At 35.3% G+C, this 17423-nt stretch overlaps 1 protein-coding gene across 2 annotated transcripts; it reads right to left on the bottom strand.

Moving 5' to 3' along the window:
- Positions 1-156: 156 nt before the first annotated feature.
- LOC147508862 (adagio protein 1-like) lies at positions 157-6783 on the bottom strand. 2 transcript variants are annotated; one of them, XM_086601219.1, is made up of 3 exons: positions 6402-6783; positions 1844-3467; positions 157-868 (listed from the first exon to the last, which is right to left on the bottom strand). In XM_086601219.1, exons 1-2 carry the CDS (start codon positions 6638-6640, stop codon positions 1859-1861), a joined length of 1848 nt encoding a protein of 615 aa, XP_086457345.1. In that variant the 5' UTR covers positions 6641-6783; the 3' UTR covers positions 157-868; positions 1844-1858. The 2 variants fall into 2 exon arrangements, with proteins under 2 accessions (XP_086457345.1, XP_086457344.1); XM_086601218.1 differs by lacking the exon at positions 157-868 and adding an exon at positions 1165-1610.
- Positions 6784-17423: the final 10640 nt, after the last annotated feature.

Here is a 17423-nt window from a genome sequence, read left to right on the forward strand (position 1 = left end):
GTTGGAAGTGCAGCAGCCTTTGGATCCAACCTCCCAAGGCTTCACCAGTATGAGTGTATGACATTAAACAACCTCCCAAGTCCCAATACCTCTTCATCAAATTCCATTTTCATTTGCTTCTTGAGTCCTACCACTACAGTTCTACAAACGATATCGTTTTTTTTTTTGATAAGTTATTTTTATTGAGAAAAAGTGCACAAGCACAAGAGAAGCAAGCTTACAAGGGGTGATATGTAGCACTACAGCAGTGAGTGAGTTCCTCACAGAAGACTACATATCTGCCCAAACACAAAAAACAACTCTTACATCAAAGAATCACTCAATGACCCAAGATCACCCTAGACCAGTACACAACCAAATCCCTAAAATGATATTTCCTTCTATCTAAAGATGATGACATCCAGTCCACAACAAACCTTTTACTTCGAGAATCGTTTTTGTCATGGATGGTGTTTTGTGTTTAAAGATAAGATTATTCCTCATCTTCCACAGCACCCACATCACAGCATATGGCAATAACCACCATAAGATTGCACCAAAGTTATTACCCCTCCTCCTTGGCCATCTTGACAGCAAGTCCTCTACCGATTCAGCCTGTGCCACCACAGGAAAAACCACTTGCACAGGACACCACAGAAAAAGCTACTTGCACAGGCTGCATCATAAGTGGTATTCTCCTCCAGCAGGTTACACATAGCACATGTTGGAGCTACAATTGTTTCCCTCTGAATGAGAGCATCCGCAATCAAAGTACGCCCATGAATGGCGCCCCAGAAAAAGAATTTCACTTTCAAAAGAATGGGAACTTTCCACACCACCCCACAAGGAAAAGATCGAAGTTGTGTGCCGAGATTTCGGCTCTGCTTCACTACAAACGATATCGTATTAACATCTGGTCAGACGTGTAACTATATTTTTTATGAATTCAGACATTCAGTGCCGTAACAGGTTCATATAAAAGTTTCCATGCTTGCTCTTTCAATGATTAGCTACACCAAAACTGAATGCAGGAACAAGTGTTTAATTTCTAATCTCAAAATTCAGTCTTAGCCAATAAGTAGAAACCTAGATGAAGGTCTTTCGTTCTCAATCAACTCAAAGTTCACGATTTCATGATGCAAAGAAACATAAGCACAATGTCATCAAGTTGACTTGAAACATCCATTATAAAGAACAAAAATGATGGTTTGTTATATTTGAACTAATTACTCAATACATAAAATGGGAAGAAAAGATGATAAGGCATGCAATACATGATAAAGACTATCTTGGAGTTCGAATACTCAATATATACATGCACCTTACATTTTCTCCAATATATAAGTATATAAGGAGCGAAGACAGAAAAAGGAGAGCAAAAATAACTAATACAAATACACCCATATTATAGCATTTACTCACTACCTTTCTACTATGAACTACGAAGTACAGACACAAGAACTCAGCATTTACGCACTACCTTTCTACTAGAAACTACCCAGTACAGACACGGGAACTCAGTATAGGAATCGATACAAACAGATGAATTTTTGGAGTAATTTCACGGGCACTTGTAAATATTCATGTCAGAATTCACCACTCATTAACAGATTGATCGCCCATTAAACTACCTGTAACACACAATTGCATCATTAACAGCAATAAATTGAGGATTATTGACACACAAATAATGGAGGTCTAGTGAAAACCAACATAGTAAAGGCAATTGTACAACAAACAAATAAATCACTCCTACCCAGTAGTCATCAGATTCTTTGTTTTACGACTGACCAAGACATCGTTTCTAAATACTAGTGAAAAAGGAGGTTAGAAGCTATAGAAATAGTTTCTTCACATGACTTACCACTGTACATCTGATTTACACAATAGAGCTTGTCAAAGATAGCTCATGCAGTTCACTTAACATCCACTCTTCTCCAGTTTGTCCTCCAAGAACTATAGCTCTCGTTCCTCCAACAACACATGTACTATGACCCCAAGCAAATCTTGGGGGCCGTCCAGGTACATTTAATATCCTCCAGGTTGGTTTCTCATCAGACGGGTCTAGGAGATAAAGCTGGGAGGCAGAATGAAGACCAGCAACAGATCCACCAAAGATTAAAACTCTACCACCTGGAAGACTCACAGCCACATGATCAAGCCTAGGAGGAGGAGCTACACCTGCTGGATTTCCAGCACCAGGCATTCCACTTCCTGTTACACATCTCCAACATGGTTCCTCTTCACTTAGATCCATTGTAAACACATCACTTGATCGGAGACGAAGGGGGCCACTCTTGGCAAGACCCCCAAACATCAGTATCTTCCGGCCACCATAGACGGTAAGTGTGTGGCCCAACCTAGATGGAGGGCTCCATGCTACAGGTATCTCTGTCCAGACAGGTTTCTCCATTGTAAGATCAAGCAGGAAGGTGTCACTAAGAAGTACTCCAGAATCTGCACAGCCACCAGAAACTACCAACTTAGTACCATCGAGGGTGCAGGAACTGTGCCATGACCTGGGAAGTGGTGGGGCCAAACCAGATATTTCCCGCCATGCAGGATATTGCGCGTCTAAATCAAGAACAAAAACATCATTTAGTAAACCATGCCTTCCACATCCTCCAAAAACTACCAAAGAAGACCCATTCACACATGAGAGAGTGTGACCCCATCTCCCTGGTGGAGGGGAGCTCACTTTAACATGTCTCCATTCTGGGGTACTGGAATTCAAGTCCAATACGAAGGTATCATTCATTGGCTGCATATTCACACCTTCACCACCAAACAGAACCACCCGGTTCCCAACAGCACAAGCACTGAAATTGCAACGAGAGGGCTCGACGGAACCTCCAACAGTTAACTTGCTCCATGCAGCAGCTTCCAGAGTAGTCAGTTCTCGTGCCAACCGACCCCACCCTAATCTCTTTGCCCCAGGTACAGCCTCTAATGCACGAGTTGTTTCACTACCCCATTCATTTTGGCAAACCATCCTCCAGAGATCCTCATTCTTCGTTAACTCGTATAGCCTCTTACACACGGAACCAACTGATCCAATATCTCTTGGGGTTAGCCTTGAAAGAATCTTGTAAGACAATACTTCATCACTTAGTTGGAAAATGGCACAATGGTCAAAACAAGTATTTCCATGTCCAGCAGGAATAGGCCGATAAGAGGAAAGATCAGAGTGGAAACGATCCGACGAACGTGCGGTCTCCTTCAAACAAGATTTAGGCAACGGGCCCAGATCAAGATTTGCTTCAGTGTAAAACTGGATGCCAATAATATGCGTAATAACATCATCGTCACCATATATCGGGGAAAGTCGCAGATGATTCATCAATGGAGATCCATCTTTTCTAAAATTCAATAGGTCGCCTTGGAATTCAACCCCAGCATCAAGGCATCTTCTTATTTCTGAAACTACAGTGGAATCCACCAAAGGATGCCTCCTTTTAGCAAATGGGCCCCTGCACTGCAAGAAACGGCTGGAAGCAGATAACAAAATAAGGCATTAGAACATTTTCTGACTTCACAAGCATGTCATAGAGAACTTTAAATAGAGATTATGCCAAACTTACTGAAACTATTACACAAAGAAGAATGGATAACTACATTCAACACATACTACTTGACCGAAATATGGAAAGAAGTTTTCAGATCTACCAACGTAAAATTTGTAAAGAGGAAATAGAAAACAAAGGTCCAGCTAATCAACAGAAAAAAGTAGCAGGGGCCTACAACATCACAATTATCACATACAACCATAAAGCAGCTAAAAAGTAGAATCAGTACGACCAACAAATGGAACTTGGAAAGATTATAAATTATAGAAGAAGAACCACGAATTCACATACATTCAACACAATTATATCATGGAAGATATCCAGGTAACAGATAAAAAGATATCCAGGTAACAGATAAACAAACTTTAGTGGTAAAAATAACAAAGGGTGCAGACAAGCAAAGTTGAAAATAAACAATCACTAACTGTAGTCTTTATTATACGAGTTCTCTTTGACAAGACAAAAGGAAGAACCACATGATTTTTCTACATTTTCCCTCACACTTCAATCAGTAACAGAAAGAAAGGGTGTGAAGTGGGCACAACACTTGTACATACAGCATTACAGCAGCTAAAAGTAGAATCAGTACGGCCAACAATTGGAACTTGGAAAAGTATAGAAGAACCACAAGATTCACATACATTCTGAAATTCATCACAATTATAACATGTAAGATATTCAGGTTACAGATACAGTGTTAAGTGGTAAAAATTGCAAAGGGTGCAGACAAGCACAGATTAAAATAAACAGTCACACTGTAGTCTTTATAATCAGAATTCATTGAGGAGATGATGGAAGAAACACGTGATTCTTCTTCATTTTTCCTCACACTTTGATCGGTAATAGAATGAAAGCGTGTGAAGTAATCGCTCTCACTCGCTCACTGTACATATTATCTGACAGAGAGACCGTTGATCTCGGTTGCCTTGCAACATTTCCTCCATCGATTATCATCAACTCAAGCATTAAACCCCTCAAATAGAAAAAATGTTCGGCACTACACCATAATAACTTATAAGGCTTTAACCTTGATAACAGCCTGCTTACTTTTCATTAGTCATTACACATCCAGAATTGCTTTCTCCCATATAATCTAAGTGTAATATTTCCCATATAGGGAGCCAAACGATTATACCTTGCCACAGAATTCTCCCAGTTTTCTACTGGAAGAAGTAACAAAGAAATCTAAAACAATAAAAACGTGCATGCACACATCTCACAAACTCAATACTGCAAGAAACAAATCCCAAGGAGTGCAATTACGCTTCATCTTTACTGAGACACGACAACTATAGATACTCATAGGGAAAAGATTCATATAATTTATACTGAAAACCGAAGTTACACTTACACATCTCCAAACCCACATCATCCACTTCACTAAATCATGCACCCAACACTTACGCAAGAGATCACAATTAATTTCGCCACCCAAATTTTCCTTGACAATTCTATGGACAATCAAGATTTCATGTAGGATCAGAGACCCTTTGTTAAGAAGATAAGAAAATGTCACTCGATCATGAACACCTAAATACAAAATGTATGGAAACTAACTAACTATATATGCAGAACCACTAAACTTGGCAGTCTGAATTCCAAATTATCCTCACCTCCATAAATTCTCAGGATGAGTACCACAGATGTCCAACTGTGACTGTTCTTCAACGTGATAGGCTATTACATTTATAAGCTCCCAACATTATTTACAACTCTACCGAAAACTCCATACAGGCCATAAGCGCTCCTTGAAGCAAACTACTCTCAAAAGGCAGGACGTAACCCTTCAACCATGTTTGCAGCATGGGGATAAGAAAGACACAAGATAATAGTGCATGCCTTTAGGGACCGGAACAAAATAAGCTTACGCAATTCAGCAAGTTGTTTGGTTCGCTCAGGTGTACTTAACCTTCTGTATCTCAAAGTCTTAGAGTTTGCACGTGTTACCACAGTGGTGCAATCCTTAAAATCATGTCTAACAACTTCCTGCCTATATACCCGCTATTCACCAAACGATGCACCATGCAATTATTAAAACAGCATCACTTGGACGCATTAGTATATACTAGTCACTCCATCAAACCCCACAACTCAGTCAGATCTCTCAAAGGAGTTGAACGAACGCCTCCTTTAGTCCAGTAAATGCATTCTAATTCCTCATAGATCAGATTCTGTACTTTTTCCTCATTAGTGTGCCTTGTGTTTCATCTCCTTTATACTATTTCACTCGAGACTGATTTTTCCCCACTACTTTCCCATCCAAATGACTTAATCCAAATACCTTTCTGGTTGTTGTTCTTTATACTCTTTTTCTGCACCAGAACAGATGCTGCTTCTTATATTGGATATTATAACTTTTTTCAATCAAACCAAACAATTAATGCCCACCTATTCCAACGTAGTAGAGTAAGTGATATTCAACCCATAAGAATAATTGCAATTTTATTGCAGAGATCAAAAGTAAAAGAACAGTTTTGGTTCTCATATCAAATAATTTCCTAGAAGCAACAATGGCAATCAAGTCGCCTCCTCACTCCGACCTATAATACCCCAGTAAACTAAATCCTTCATTTACCAGTATCTCATACAATACGAAGATTACTAAAAGAAACTAGTAAATCACCCATGTAAACCATCAAACACTCTAAAAACTATCATATTGCTTTGATAAATATATCTACAGACTTATAATAGCTCCACTCCACTTCTAGTCTTCTTCCTAACAGCACAAACTTTAGAAGAATTAGGCAATTCAACAGTAACAGTAAGTATTAAAGTAAACAATTCAACAAACAAACAAGTAGAAAACATAAAAATCAAAACTTTAAACAACAATAAGGTTTTACAAGTACGTACCAATTCCTTCCAAGAACTTCTTCAGCTCGATAACCAGTAACAAGTTCAAAACCAGTATTAACATAAATAATAGGATTATCAGGTTCTAAAGCATCAGTAACAACAAATCCACATGGTGTAGTTGTCAATAAACTCCCAATTGCAAATGGAAATCTATTCCCATCATTCAATAAAAAACCCCCTCCTTCAATTTCAACTCCTTCATCTCCACTTACTTCTGAATCACTATCCCACTCCATCAAAACCGATATTTCAACCCATTGACGAACAGAAACAAACACTTGATGATTGAATTTTGAGTAAAGTTTATGAAAATTGAGAGATTTGGTTTCTCAGACAATGAGTGGCGTGTGATGAAACAAACAAAACTAGCTCGGTATTAGAAATGTTTTTTGTTTTTCTTTTTTGAGTTTTGATATTTTTAGACACTCGGATTGCCTATTGTGAAACCGGGTTGAGTGATTTGATGTGTGCTACCGTTCACATATACCGTTTATATGCATCGAGATAGTTATTTCATGCGGTTGGACGGTGGAGGGAATAGGATGTAGGGACAGGTTTTATTACGACAACAGAACAATAGTGTCGACGTGGTTTGTTAGCGCGCATATATAATGGACCGTTACCGAAAGTTTGTAAATTTTTTAGATGATGCCATGGAGATTATAATTGAGATATCTATTTCGGAATCAAACGGTGGAAGCTCTCGAGTTTTTAAATATTATTATAAATATTATTGGAAAATATATATATATAAAAAAGTAAAACTTCACCTATAAAATGAATTCAAAACTAATTTTTGTGGTTTTGAAGCACTCACAATAAATATCATATCTACAAAATTTCACCTCGCTTAGAAACCTCTAACACATATAAAAATTGTTGTCATATTTTAAAAAAAAATTAAGAGTCTCGAAATGTCTAGTTTTTGCAATAATTTGTTGCCAATGTTGGAGATTTCCAAATGAACTTAAATTTTATGGAGATGATATTTATAGTGAGTATATCATATCCACAAAACATTGGGATTGAATTCATTTTCTATATGAAATTTTACGTGCGTCGTACTTATTTTAAGTTAACTTAAGTAGTTATTTTTTAGATAAATACTGTATATATATATATAGTTCGGATTTTATAAGTACTTACTTATTTTTAGTTAAAATAAGTACGTACGTAAAACTTCACCTATAAAATGAATTCAAAAATAATTTGTTGTGGATATCATCTACTCACCATAAATACCATTTCCACAAAATTTCAACTCATTTTGAAACCTCTAACTTAGATAAAAATTATTGTCATATTTAAACAAATATATAACGGTTCAGAAAAATAGTATTTTTGCAATCATTTTTTGCCTATATTAGAGATTTCCAAATGAGTTAAATTTTTGTAGAGTTGGTGTTTGTAGTGAGTAGATTAAATAAGATTAGTAACTCTTTGATGATGGTGTGTTTCAAGTAGGGGTGGGAATTTGGCCCTAACGACCCTAACCCGGCCCTGACCGACCCGACCCTAAGCCCTATAAAACCCTCACAAAGTTTAGGGCAGGCCGGCCCGGCCCTAATGCCTTCTAGGGCAGGATTAGAGCTAAGGTTCTAAAACATAGGCCCGGCCCTAATTCAACCCTAATTTGCCCTTCACCATAAATACACATATCATAATTGTCCAACTTTTTGTTAAATATTTTTAATTAAAATAATATTGTCATTTGTAATTTATCACTTACACCAAAGGGTACTTCCAATAACTTGTCTTATATAACAAAAACTTGTCAACTTAACAGTCATGAAAAACAATGAGCACTAGCTTAATAAAAAATAAGACTTTTATATATTCATTTGATCGTCAAGTCAAAGTCCATAACTTATTATTCTCAATTTCTTTTCTCACTTACTTCTTATAAATTATATTTTTATTCACATCCAAGCCAAGTCTAAAACTAAAAATTTCCTTCCACACCATTAAAGCAAAATACAGAGCAGACATTTGTAACATAGAAACCAAAAAACAACCTTTGTCAGAAAAATGACATTTGTAATCTCAAACCTTTCTCCATCACTTGTTCAAAAGCCAATATTTTCATTTTCACATACAAAGCTTGAATCACTTTTAAATTATAAAAAAAAATATTATATTTGTTTGAATATATTATAGAAACAATTTATGATATTGGAAACAGTTTAACAACTTCTCTGACCCTTAACCAAAGTTATTATGTTCCTTCTTTATATCTATTACTTTTTTCTTTAAAATGATAATATAATTATTTGTATGTATATTTCAATGTTAAATGTAATTTTAGTGAGGTTTGAGTACAAGAAAGAACAAATTCCGAACTTTCGATGTATTTTAGTTTATTAGATTATGGATGTGCATTTTAAATTGTTGGACTTATCCATGATTATTACTAGATTGGTGGGACTTTGAGTTTGTAGATCATTGTATATTTTTGTAATATAAATGAGTTTTAAAACTGATGTAGTAAAAAGAATAAAATATATAGGCCCGGCCCTAAAGCCTTTAAAGAGGGTTTAGGGTAAGGTCAGGGCTTGAGATTTAGACTTGTAACCCGGCCCGACCCAACCCTATGCCGACTTTAGGGTTGGGCTGACCCGACCTTAATATCTAAAAGGCTTTAAATGTTTAGGGTCAGGCTAGCCCGACCCGGCCCATTGCCCACCCCTAGTTTCAAGCCCCAAACCTTTAGTATCTTCTCCTATTTATCTTTATCATTTGCTATAGTTATTGCGTATGGAAATTGTATAGCATATGCTCTATTGTATTTGTTGTATTAATTACTACAAAAGTTTTGAGGGAGTGACTTCATTATATTGGTATGAGCTCTAATTGAAGTCATTTGAGTTGAGAATAAATATGTTGAGGTGAGACCTCATAGTAAAATCTTCCAACATTTAATATGTGTTTATAGTGAATTGACAAGGTTGTTTGTATTTAAACTTGATGAAAGATTTTGTTAATTATTATGCAATATTTATACAGTATATTTTGTGTATGTTTAAATACCAAATCTACAATGTGCAAGACTACCAATGCATTCCAATGTGTTCATATATGGATCGTACATCTGTGATCTTTCGCATTTAAGATGAGAAAATGTTTAAAGGGTAAAACCGAAAGAAAACTAGCCATAAAGTTTGTTTACTTTTCTCATACGGTTCTAAGTTTCAAATTGGCTCTAAACTCTCGCTCTCTATCTCCCATTATTTTTAGTTTTCTCAAATTTCAAACACTTTTTTCTCTTCTCAATTCTTCATCAAACTATCGAGATTTAGTAATGGCGGCACCGAGCGGTCTTGAATTACCAGTAGGATGAAGAGACTCGTTTGCACGAAGGGGAACTACTATGGGCTGGGATTGAAAGATTTTTTTGGTTTCGATTGTTGCAAAAAGTCTTAACTGTTTTGAAGATTTTTAGGCCTAAATTGCAATCACTTAATATCTTGAATAGTGGGTTTCGTTAAACCTTGAAAGTAATTTTTTTTCTAGCTCAATAGGAATTTTTTGAGTGGATTCATAATGTTTGGAACTTGTATAGTGAACAATCAAATAAGGCAGATATCGATGATGATTTTTGCATTGAGGCTAATTTCTAATGAGTTATGAACAACCCTCCATTCAAACTGGAATCTTTGCATTTCCATTCAGAGGTGTTGTTTGTGCTGCTCACTTGTTCACCCTGTCACTTGAACACTTCCATTTCCTTTATTTTCCTCCCTTTATGTGTCTCCTATAATACAAACTTCGAAGTTATAATTAATCGTAAAAAGGTTGATATGGAAATTTGTATATAACTTTTTGTACTATGTCTTATGTTTTTTATATTGTAAAAGCAGAAAATGCATTGGCTCATCAGGCATGTGTTCTGCGGTTGAACTTGGAAAAATCTCGTAAGGATTATGCTTTGTTAGTTTCAGAAATAAGTATTTCACTACTATTTTTCTGTCCTAAATATGAAGAGATTTTTAAGAGAATTCCCAATAATTCAATAGGGCTATTGATTGTTGTCATAGTTTGTTGACTGTTGTTATAGACTCTATTTGTGCACCATGTGATCTTTAAGAGCGCTGATGGCGCACATGAATATAGAAGAATTAAAAAAGTTGAAGGCACTAGAAGCAATTCGTTTGGAGGTGTGGAGAGCTTTTGTGGAGCTATGTGATTTAGACGAATTTCTAGTTTCTTATTATTAGTATTATGTTATATTATTTATATGTAAACTACGTACACTTTGTTTTTTTGTTTGCTTTTGAACTTTGGTTATGTTTATTCTTTCATCAAACAACTTTGTCTTGCTTTGGATAATATTTGGATGCAACGGCTTATCTTTGTTTTATATTTTTATGGGATATGGATGTTGAGGACGACGATGCTCACATGCAGACGTTAGTCTTGGTAGATATTGGTGACATACGGATAATGAACAAGGAATTCACTAGTAGAAAAAAGGGCTTTTGTGACTGTTTTAAAATGTTATTTGTTACTGTTCTGTTCAAAATAGTCATAAATTGCAAAAAAGAGCTTTTGTGACTGTTTTGAAATGCTTTTTGTGACTGTCGGATCTAGAATCGCCACAAATCCTTTTTTATTGGAAAAAATTCGTGTATTGAAGATTATTTGTGACTATTCTGCCAAAATAGTTATATACTCCCGCACTTTATGTCACCATCTTAAATGACCTCATTTAGTTTTCGGTCTGCGCCATAACTCCACTTAAAAATAACTACTTAGATACACAAACACACCCCAGTAAGCCCACGTTCAGACTCCCGCTTCCTACAAACACTCTCAGCCCATACGTGGTTACGTACCACCAGAAGAAGAAAAAAATATCGTCTAAAATAATCCCAACACTAAACACACTTAAAAAAAATACTAGACAGTTCCAAATGAGCCAACTTTCTCCTTCACCCACTTAGCTTCGTCCGCCACCGCCTTTGCCAATTAACCATTTTTTTTTTCTTTCTATTTTTTCTCTTTCTCCTTCTCTCATCTTAACAATGTTTTCTTTCATGACACTACACCAAAATAGGATATTAGTAACGCATAGTTTTTTAGGTTCCTAACGTTTTGTAAGCTTACGTTCCTAATGTTTTTTGGGCGTTAACATTGTATATAAAGTGTTACTTTAATTTTTCCAGATTTGAGAATTAATTTGTATCGTATTTTAAAAGTTTTGTTTGGGCAGAAAACCGTAAAGGTCAAGGTAATAAGAGAAAATAAAAAAAATAACCACCAAAATTAGAATTTTTGGCGAGAGGGAAAAAATAAAAAGATCGTACTCTTCTCCCTTCTAAAATATCTCTCGGTTTTTCATCCCCTCGAAATCCGCCGCCATCCAGTAGTACTCCCTTTCTTCTTCTTTTTCTAAGGTTAGGGGTTGATAATTTTTATCAGCTAATTTATTTAGGGATTGATAATTTTTATCAGCTAATTTAGACTTTTTGGTAGGTGTTTAATCCACAACTTAAATTAATTTCAGTGCTAGTTGCTTCAGTTATAATCAAAGGTATGTTTTCATTTTGATAAGTTGTATTCATCAATGGAAAATTTTGATTATTTTATTTTGATATCTTGTGTTCTTCAATGCAAATATTCGATTTTTATTTTCATATATCGCGTGTTAGGAATGAGCTTTTTCTCAGGGGATTTGTGAGAATAAGAAATTGAAGAGGATGCCATCGCTTGAATTGAAAATGGTTGAAAAGGAACGAACTTTATTTTTTTGCTATTTTAGGTATGTAGTTGATTCAATGCCTTGACTTATTAGTTTGTTTAGTTTCATCTGATTAGAATAACTTACATCTTAGCCCTGTTTTGGAAATATAGAAGTTATAATGTTGGTTCCCATGTATTTTCAGTTCTTGCTCTAGTTAATGGAGTTCTTACATGTAGTTGTTATCTAGTAACGGTGTTTCATTTGCATTGTTTTTAACTTATATATTGTTCTCTTGTGTGGCCTTGGGCATGTGCACATTTTTGTTAGTAATTCTGCTTCACATTATTAAGATGGAAGCCATAGTTTTAATTGCGTTATTATGTCCCTTGTTGTGTTTCTTTAAATTTGTACTGCTGAACCTGCATGTGATTGCAGAATGCTCTAAAGTGGGGCAATTCATTTCCATCTTGAGTTGTTACATTTGTCATCAAAGACCACTCTGTTTGTATGATTTCACAATACATTCATGCCATAAATTACAACTGCATTCCAAAGATGTTTGATAATAAGACTACTATTCTTTGGTTTTGCTAGCACCAGAAAATGTAAGATGTAAAATGTATGAGTAGTTGAAGTGTCCTGTAAATGTCTCTAGATTCCAATAGTTTGAGACCTTGGTTAGATGGAAAGTTAGGATATAAGCGGTGATGATCTTTGATTGTTACTCGCAGATTCAAGTTCCATGGCTATGTTGAGTTGTTTGAATATTTTCTTTGTACTTGCATTTAAATGGCAACTAGCTTTGTGTGCACGTGTTGAATGGTACTAGTCAAACAAAGAACAGGATAAAAAGGGAAACAATAAATCAATGCCTGCTATAAGCCTATAATAGTATGCCTTACTGGCCATAATGCTTGAGGCATGTCTCAAGAAATCTTACTTTGGTTTGGCTTGAGGTGTACTTCTTGCGCTTTCTTTAAAACAGTACTATAAAATGCGGATGCATACTCTTGGTTTTGTTTAATCTGAAATAGTTGGTAGTTTAATCCAACAGTAATTTCACTTTGTAATTCATTTATTTTAGGCAATGGAAAAATGGTGACAAAGGCAGACATGAGTTTAGTACGAATGGTTCTCAAACTCTAGTTATGGACCTTAACTTATGCTTCTAGTTGTGACTTAACATTGTTCTTGTCCCATATTAGGTTTTATTTTGCTACTGATTGTGCTGATTGCATGTGTAGTAGTTCTCATGGTTGAAGATCTTTAACTAATTTCTATAGTTGTAGGTCCTGTGAATCTCCTAAACAATCGGTCTTGCATGATGCAAGATCCAAATTATTATAGCTATTGGCGACATGAAGATCAATGGAGTTTTGATGTGCCTACTGCCGGAATTATTCGTCTTGAAGTGCCAAATCTTTGGTATTTTATTTTTGGTTATGTTGAAATCAGCTTCTGGTTTTTCATTTTATATATTGGCATGTTTAAATAGCACAGTTCTCTAAGATAGTCACTGATATATGATCAGGTGTTTGGTTTGAGTTTCAAAACTGATTACATAAATTCAGTATTCTCTAAGACTTTTCAAAAATTGGAAACTAATTAGATGACTGTAAAATCTAACTTAACTCATCTTATATAGTGCTGCCAAGCAAACAGTGTTACATTAATGTTTTTTAAAAATATATTCTTCCTATTCTTGCTTGATTTGATGTCATGTAGGTTATTGTTCAAAGAATTAACCCATTGGTAGTAGCTTGTATATTTTTATTCAATTCAGATGTTCGTTTCCACACATGAGGTTTTCTTAACTTGTATATGTTCACTCTTTCTTTGAATTTAGGGGTTTGTTTTCTGCAATATTTCACAAAGAATGACAGCTTTTGCTAATTAACTTAGTGATTTCCTCAATTGTGGCAGGAATGTGGGGTGATTGAAGGCTATCATTTTAGGTCCATTTAATTTTTTGAAGCTTGTAGATTTAAATTAGTTGGGTGTTGTATAAGGAACCAAGGCGTAGTGTATGAAGATTGTCACTCCGTCAGTTGGTTTATTCATTGGAGTCCTTTTAGCTGGTAAATATCTTCTTATAGAAGATGATAGTTTCTAGGAGAAAATAAAATGAGTGTTATGCTGTTGATTGCCTTTTCTGGGTTGATGTTTCCATGCAAATTCTTTGTTGTGATCTGATTTAGTTAATTAGATGCCGTTGAGTTTGGAACAATTTGTAAATTAAACATATATATATTGTACAAGTACTCTCAACCCCTTTATAGGTTTGGTTGCATTGACATGACTTGCTATAGTTCTGTATAGATGTCATTCCATAACTTCTTCTCTTAGCATTTCTTCTTCATAGATGCTAAGTTTACTCTAGGTGAGGACTCTTGCCATTGGTATTAATTTTTTTTTTGAGGAGTTAATCTAGATTTCTAGTAGAAACACTATGTTTTTATAGAGTTTAAGGTGGTATTGTTATGAAAATGATGTTAAATCCTTACTCCATGAATGTTTTGTTTGCTCAACAGAGTTTAGGTGAAGAAATTTGACAAGATTGGTGACAAGCAAGCAATTTATGCCTTTCTGTCTCTTAAGTAATGGAGGTTTGTGATAGGTTGTGTTAAGGTACCACTTCAATAAAGTGAATGTCATTGTGTAGGCAATCTTGTGTACGTTTATTTCTTATGCATTTCGTCTGCCCATCTTTCCTTTACATCTTAATGTTGTGTCATGTTTCTCAATAAATGTTTACGATTACTCTTTGACCTAAAGCTTTCTAACACAACGGATCAGGGTGAGGCAAGGTGCTAGGTTATATAGTTTCGCCTTGGACCCCCCTTGGAAATAGATATGATAGTAGTTTGCAACTACAATACAAATTGTAGCCTTGAGCTTGCGGCACATGGGTATTATTCTAAGACTGTCGTTTGACAACCTATTATGACATTATGTTAGTTTGTGAATAATTTAGGTGTTGGCACTATGTTAATAATGGCCTCCTGTACCATCCACTATTAGGTGTTGATTTGACATATTGATCTGTAAGACCTTGTAAACCTTGCTTCCAAAGAATTCATAGATTAGGTTGGTATTGAGAAATGGGCTTTGCTTCTAGCATAACTTTATGAAATACCACATTGGATACTTGGAGATTCTAATATGTCAATGTATCTTTTGTAAGGAAGCACAACATAACTTTTCCAATTATTTTATACAGTTGGTTTATTATATTTCAGATAAAGAACCTTGGGCGTAAAATGGCTTACACCTACAAAGAGATACTAGAGTGACGTTCGAATAGAGTTTGTTCAGTTCATCCAAGAATGTATTATGAACTATTCGCAAGATGAAAACCAGATGTAGAACAACCACAAGGCTTAAAACATACACGTGGGTGACCGTCTTGGGCAAGATTAGGTTCTTTTTTTCAATTGGATTTGGCTGATTTAATTTATATGTATTACATTAGGAATGTTTTATTTACTTCATTATGCTTTGGAATATACAAATATATATTGGTTATCCAAGGGAATTGGGCGATAGTTCAATGGAATTAACACTTTATGAATGCTACTTGAAATTTAATGGATAATATTCATAGTGGCTTATTTCAGGTCCAATTCCATGTGAGGTCTGTTTTCACGTGTATTCGATATTTTTTTTTAAACAAAATATATATTTATCACGGTTTTAACCAAACCATCATGAATAGTTGTCTTTTTTGTGACAGTTACTAGACGATTATATTACTGTTTTGTTAGAACTGTCACAAACGATATGCTTTTTTGTGACTGTTTTTAAGTGTTTGTTACGATTTTATGTGGTGGATATAGGCTTATCTAGAGGAATTATTTGTGATGGTTTTGAAAAAAAAAATGACTCTCACTCAGTCACGGTTTTGGAAAAAAAAAAATAGTGACAAAAGACTTTTTGTCACTGTTTTTAATAGTGATATAAAACCTTTTTTCTTGTAGTGGGAAGACGAACTTAAATGGAAGGCGAGCGACAATCCGATTTTTAACCAAAAATGTGGATCTATAGGAACACTTGAATTATCACCAGCACATCCTCCATTAAGTCCTCCTATTCATGGTCATAAAGGTCCCTTTGGCCAACAAGTAAATAACCAAGCAAAACAACTACCATTCGACATTCCTCAACAGCAACAACCACAAGAGCAAGAACTAGCACCACAAATACAAACACAACCACATCAACAACCACAATAACTAGCACCAGAATCAGAACCGCAACCACTACAACAACAACCACCACCACCACAACAACAACAACTAAGATTTTCTCAACAAAGTTTAAACCAGCCGTTCTCTTCACTGAACTAGCCTTTTGGAGTTACTTCAGATTAGTAGGTCAATTAGAACATTGCCCCAAAATATCCAACCCTAAATAACTTCACTCCTGGATTTGGGTCTGAACCTCGTCACCTCAACTCTACCATTCAAATACTAGTCCAAAGACCCAAGAATTCTAACACATCTCTAAATTTCATTGAGTTAATGTCACCTTGCAGACTCTACCATTCAAATACTAGTCCAAAGACCCAATAATTCTAGCACAACTCTAAATTTCACCGAGTTAATGACATCAATTCAGACTCAATATTGTTTCTATAAAGGACTTGGTAGAGAGTATTGCTTCCAAACATATAGTTAATGAAAGCAGTCCTATACCGTAAAGCTTCCTCTACGCACGCATGAGCATATGCAACATTATCAATGTATGTGAAGTCACACATATTTTCAACTGGAATGAAAATTATGGTTACCACACAAAATCTTAGTTGAACAAATCTTGTTAGTGCTAAAAAAACCCAGATCACATGCTGAAAATATTTCAATCAACTCAAAATATAATCACAGGCTGTCACTCCCTAGAAACAAGTTGTTTCTCATAGCGACCAAACTATAGAAAAAGAGATAAATAGTGACACTTACCAGATAACCAACACTGCATGTCAAAGAGGGAATCCATCTTCATTAATTATTTGCTCTCGATGCTCATATCAAGGAACATACCTTCAAAGAAGAGAAAACATGTAAAGAGGGATGTTCAGGCTTCAATTTGACATTAAGCTGTGACATCAAGGTACATGCACAATATGCAGTCACTAGTGTCAATCTGAAATTTACAAATGTTACTATTTGACCAAATAATGACTTGATAAAAGAAAATACCTAATAGATACTAAAGGAAATTGGTGTGGGGTATATCACAAGATTCACAGTTTTAACAAACATTATCTCTCTATTCGTCTCTTATTTAACAAACATTATTCACTGATTTTTTTTCTCTTAACCACAGTTTTAACAAACATT

Source organism: Coptis chinensis, chromosome 3 (assembly GCF_015680905.1).
Source record: "Coptis chinensis isolate HL-2020 chromosome 3, ASM1568090v1, whole genome shotgun sequence".
In the NCBI taxonomy this organism is placed as follows: domain Eukaryota; kingdom Viridiplantae; phylum Streptophyta; class Magnoliopsida; order Ranunculales; family Ranunculaceae; genus Coptis; species Coptis chinensis.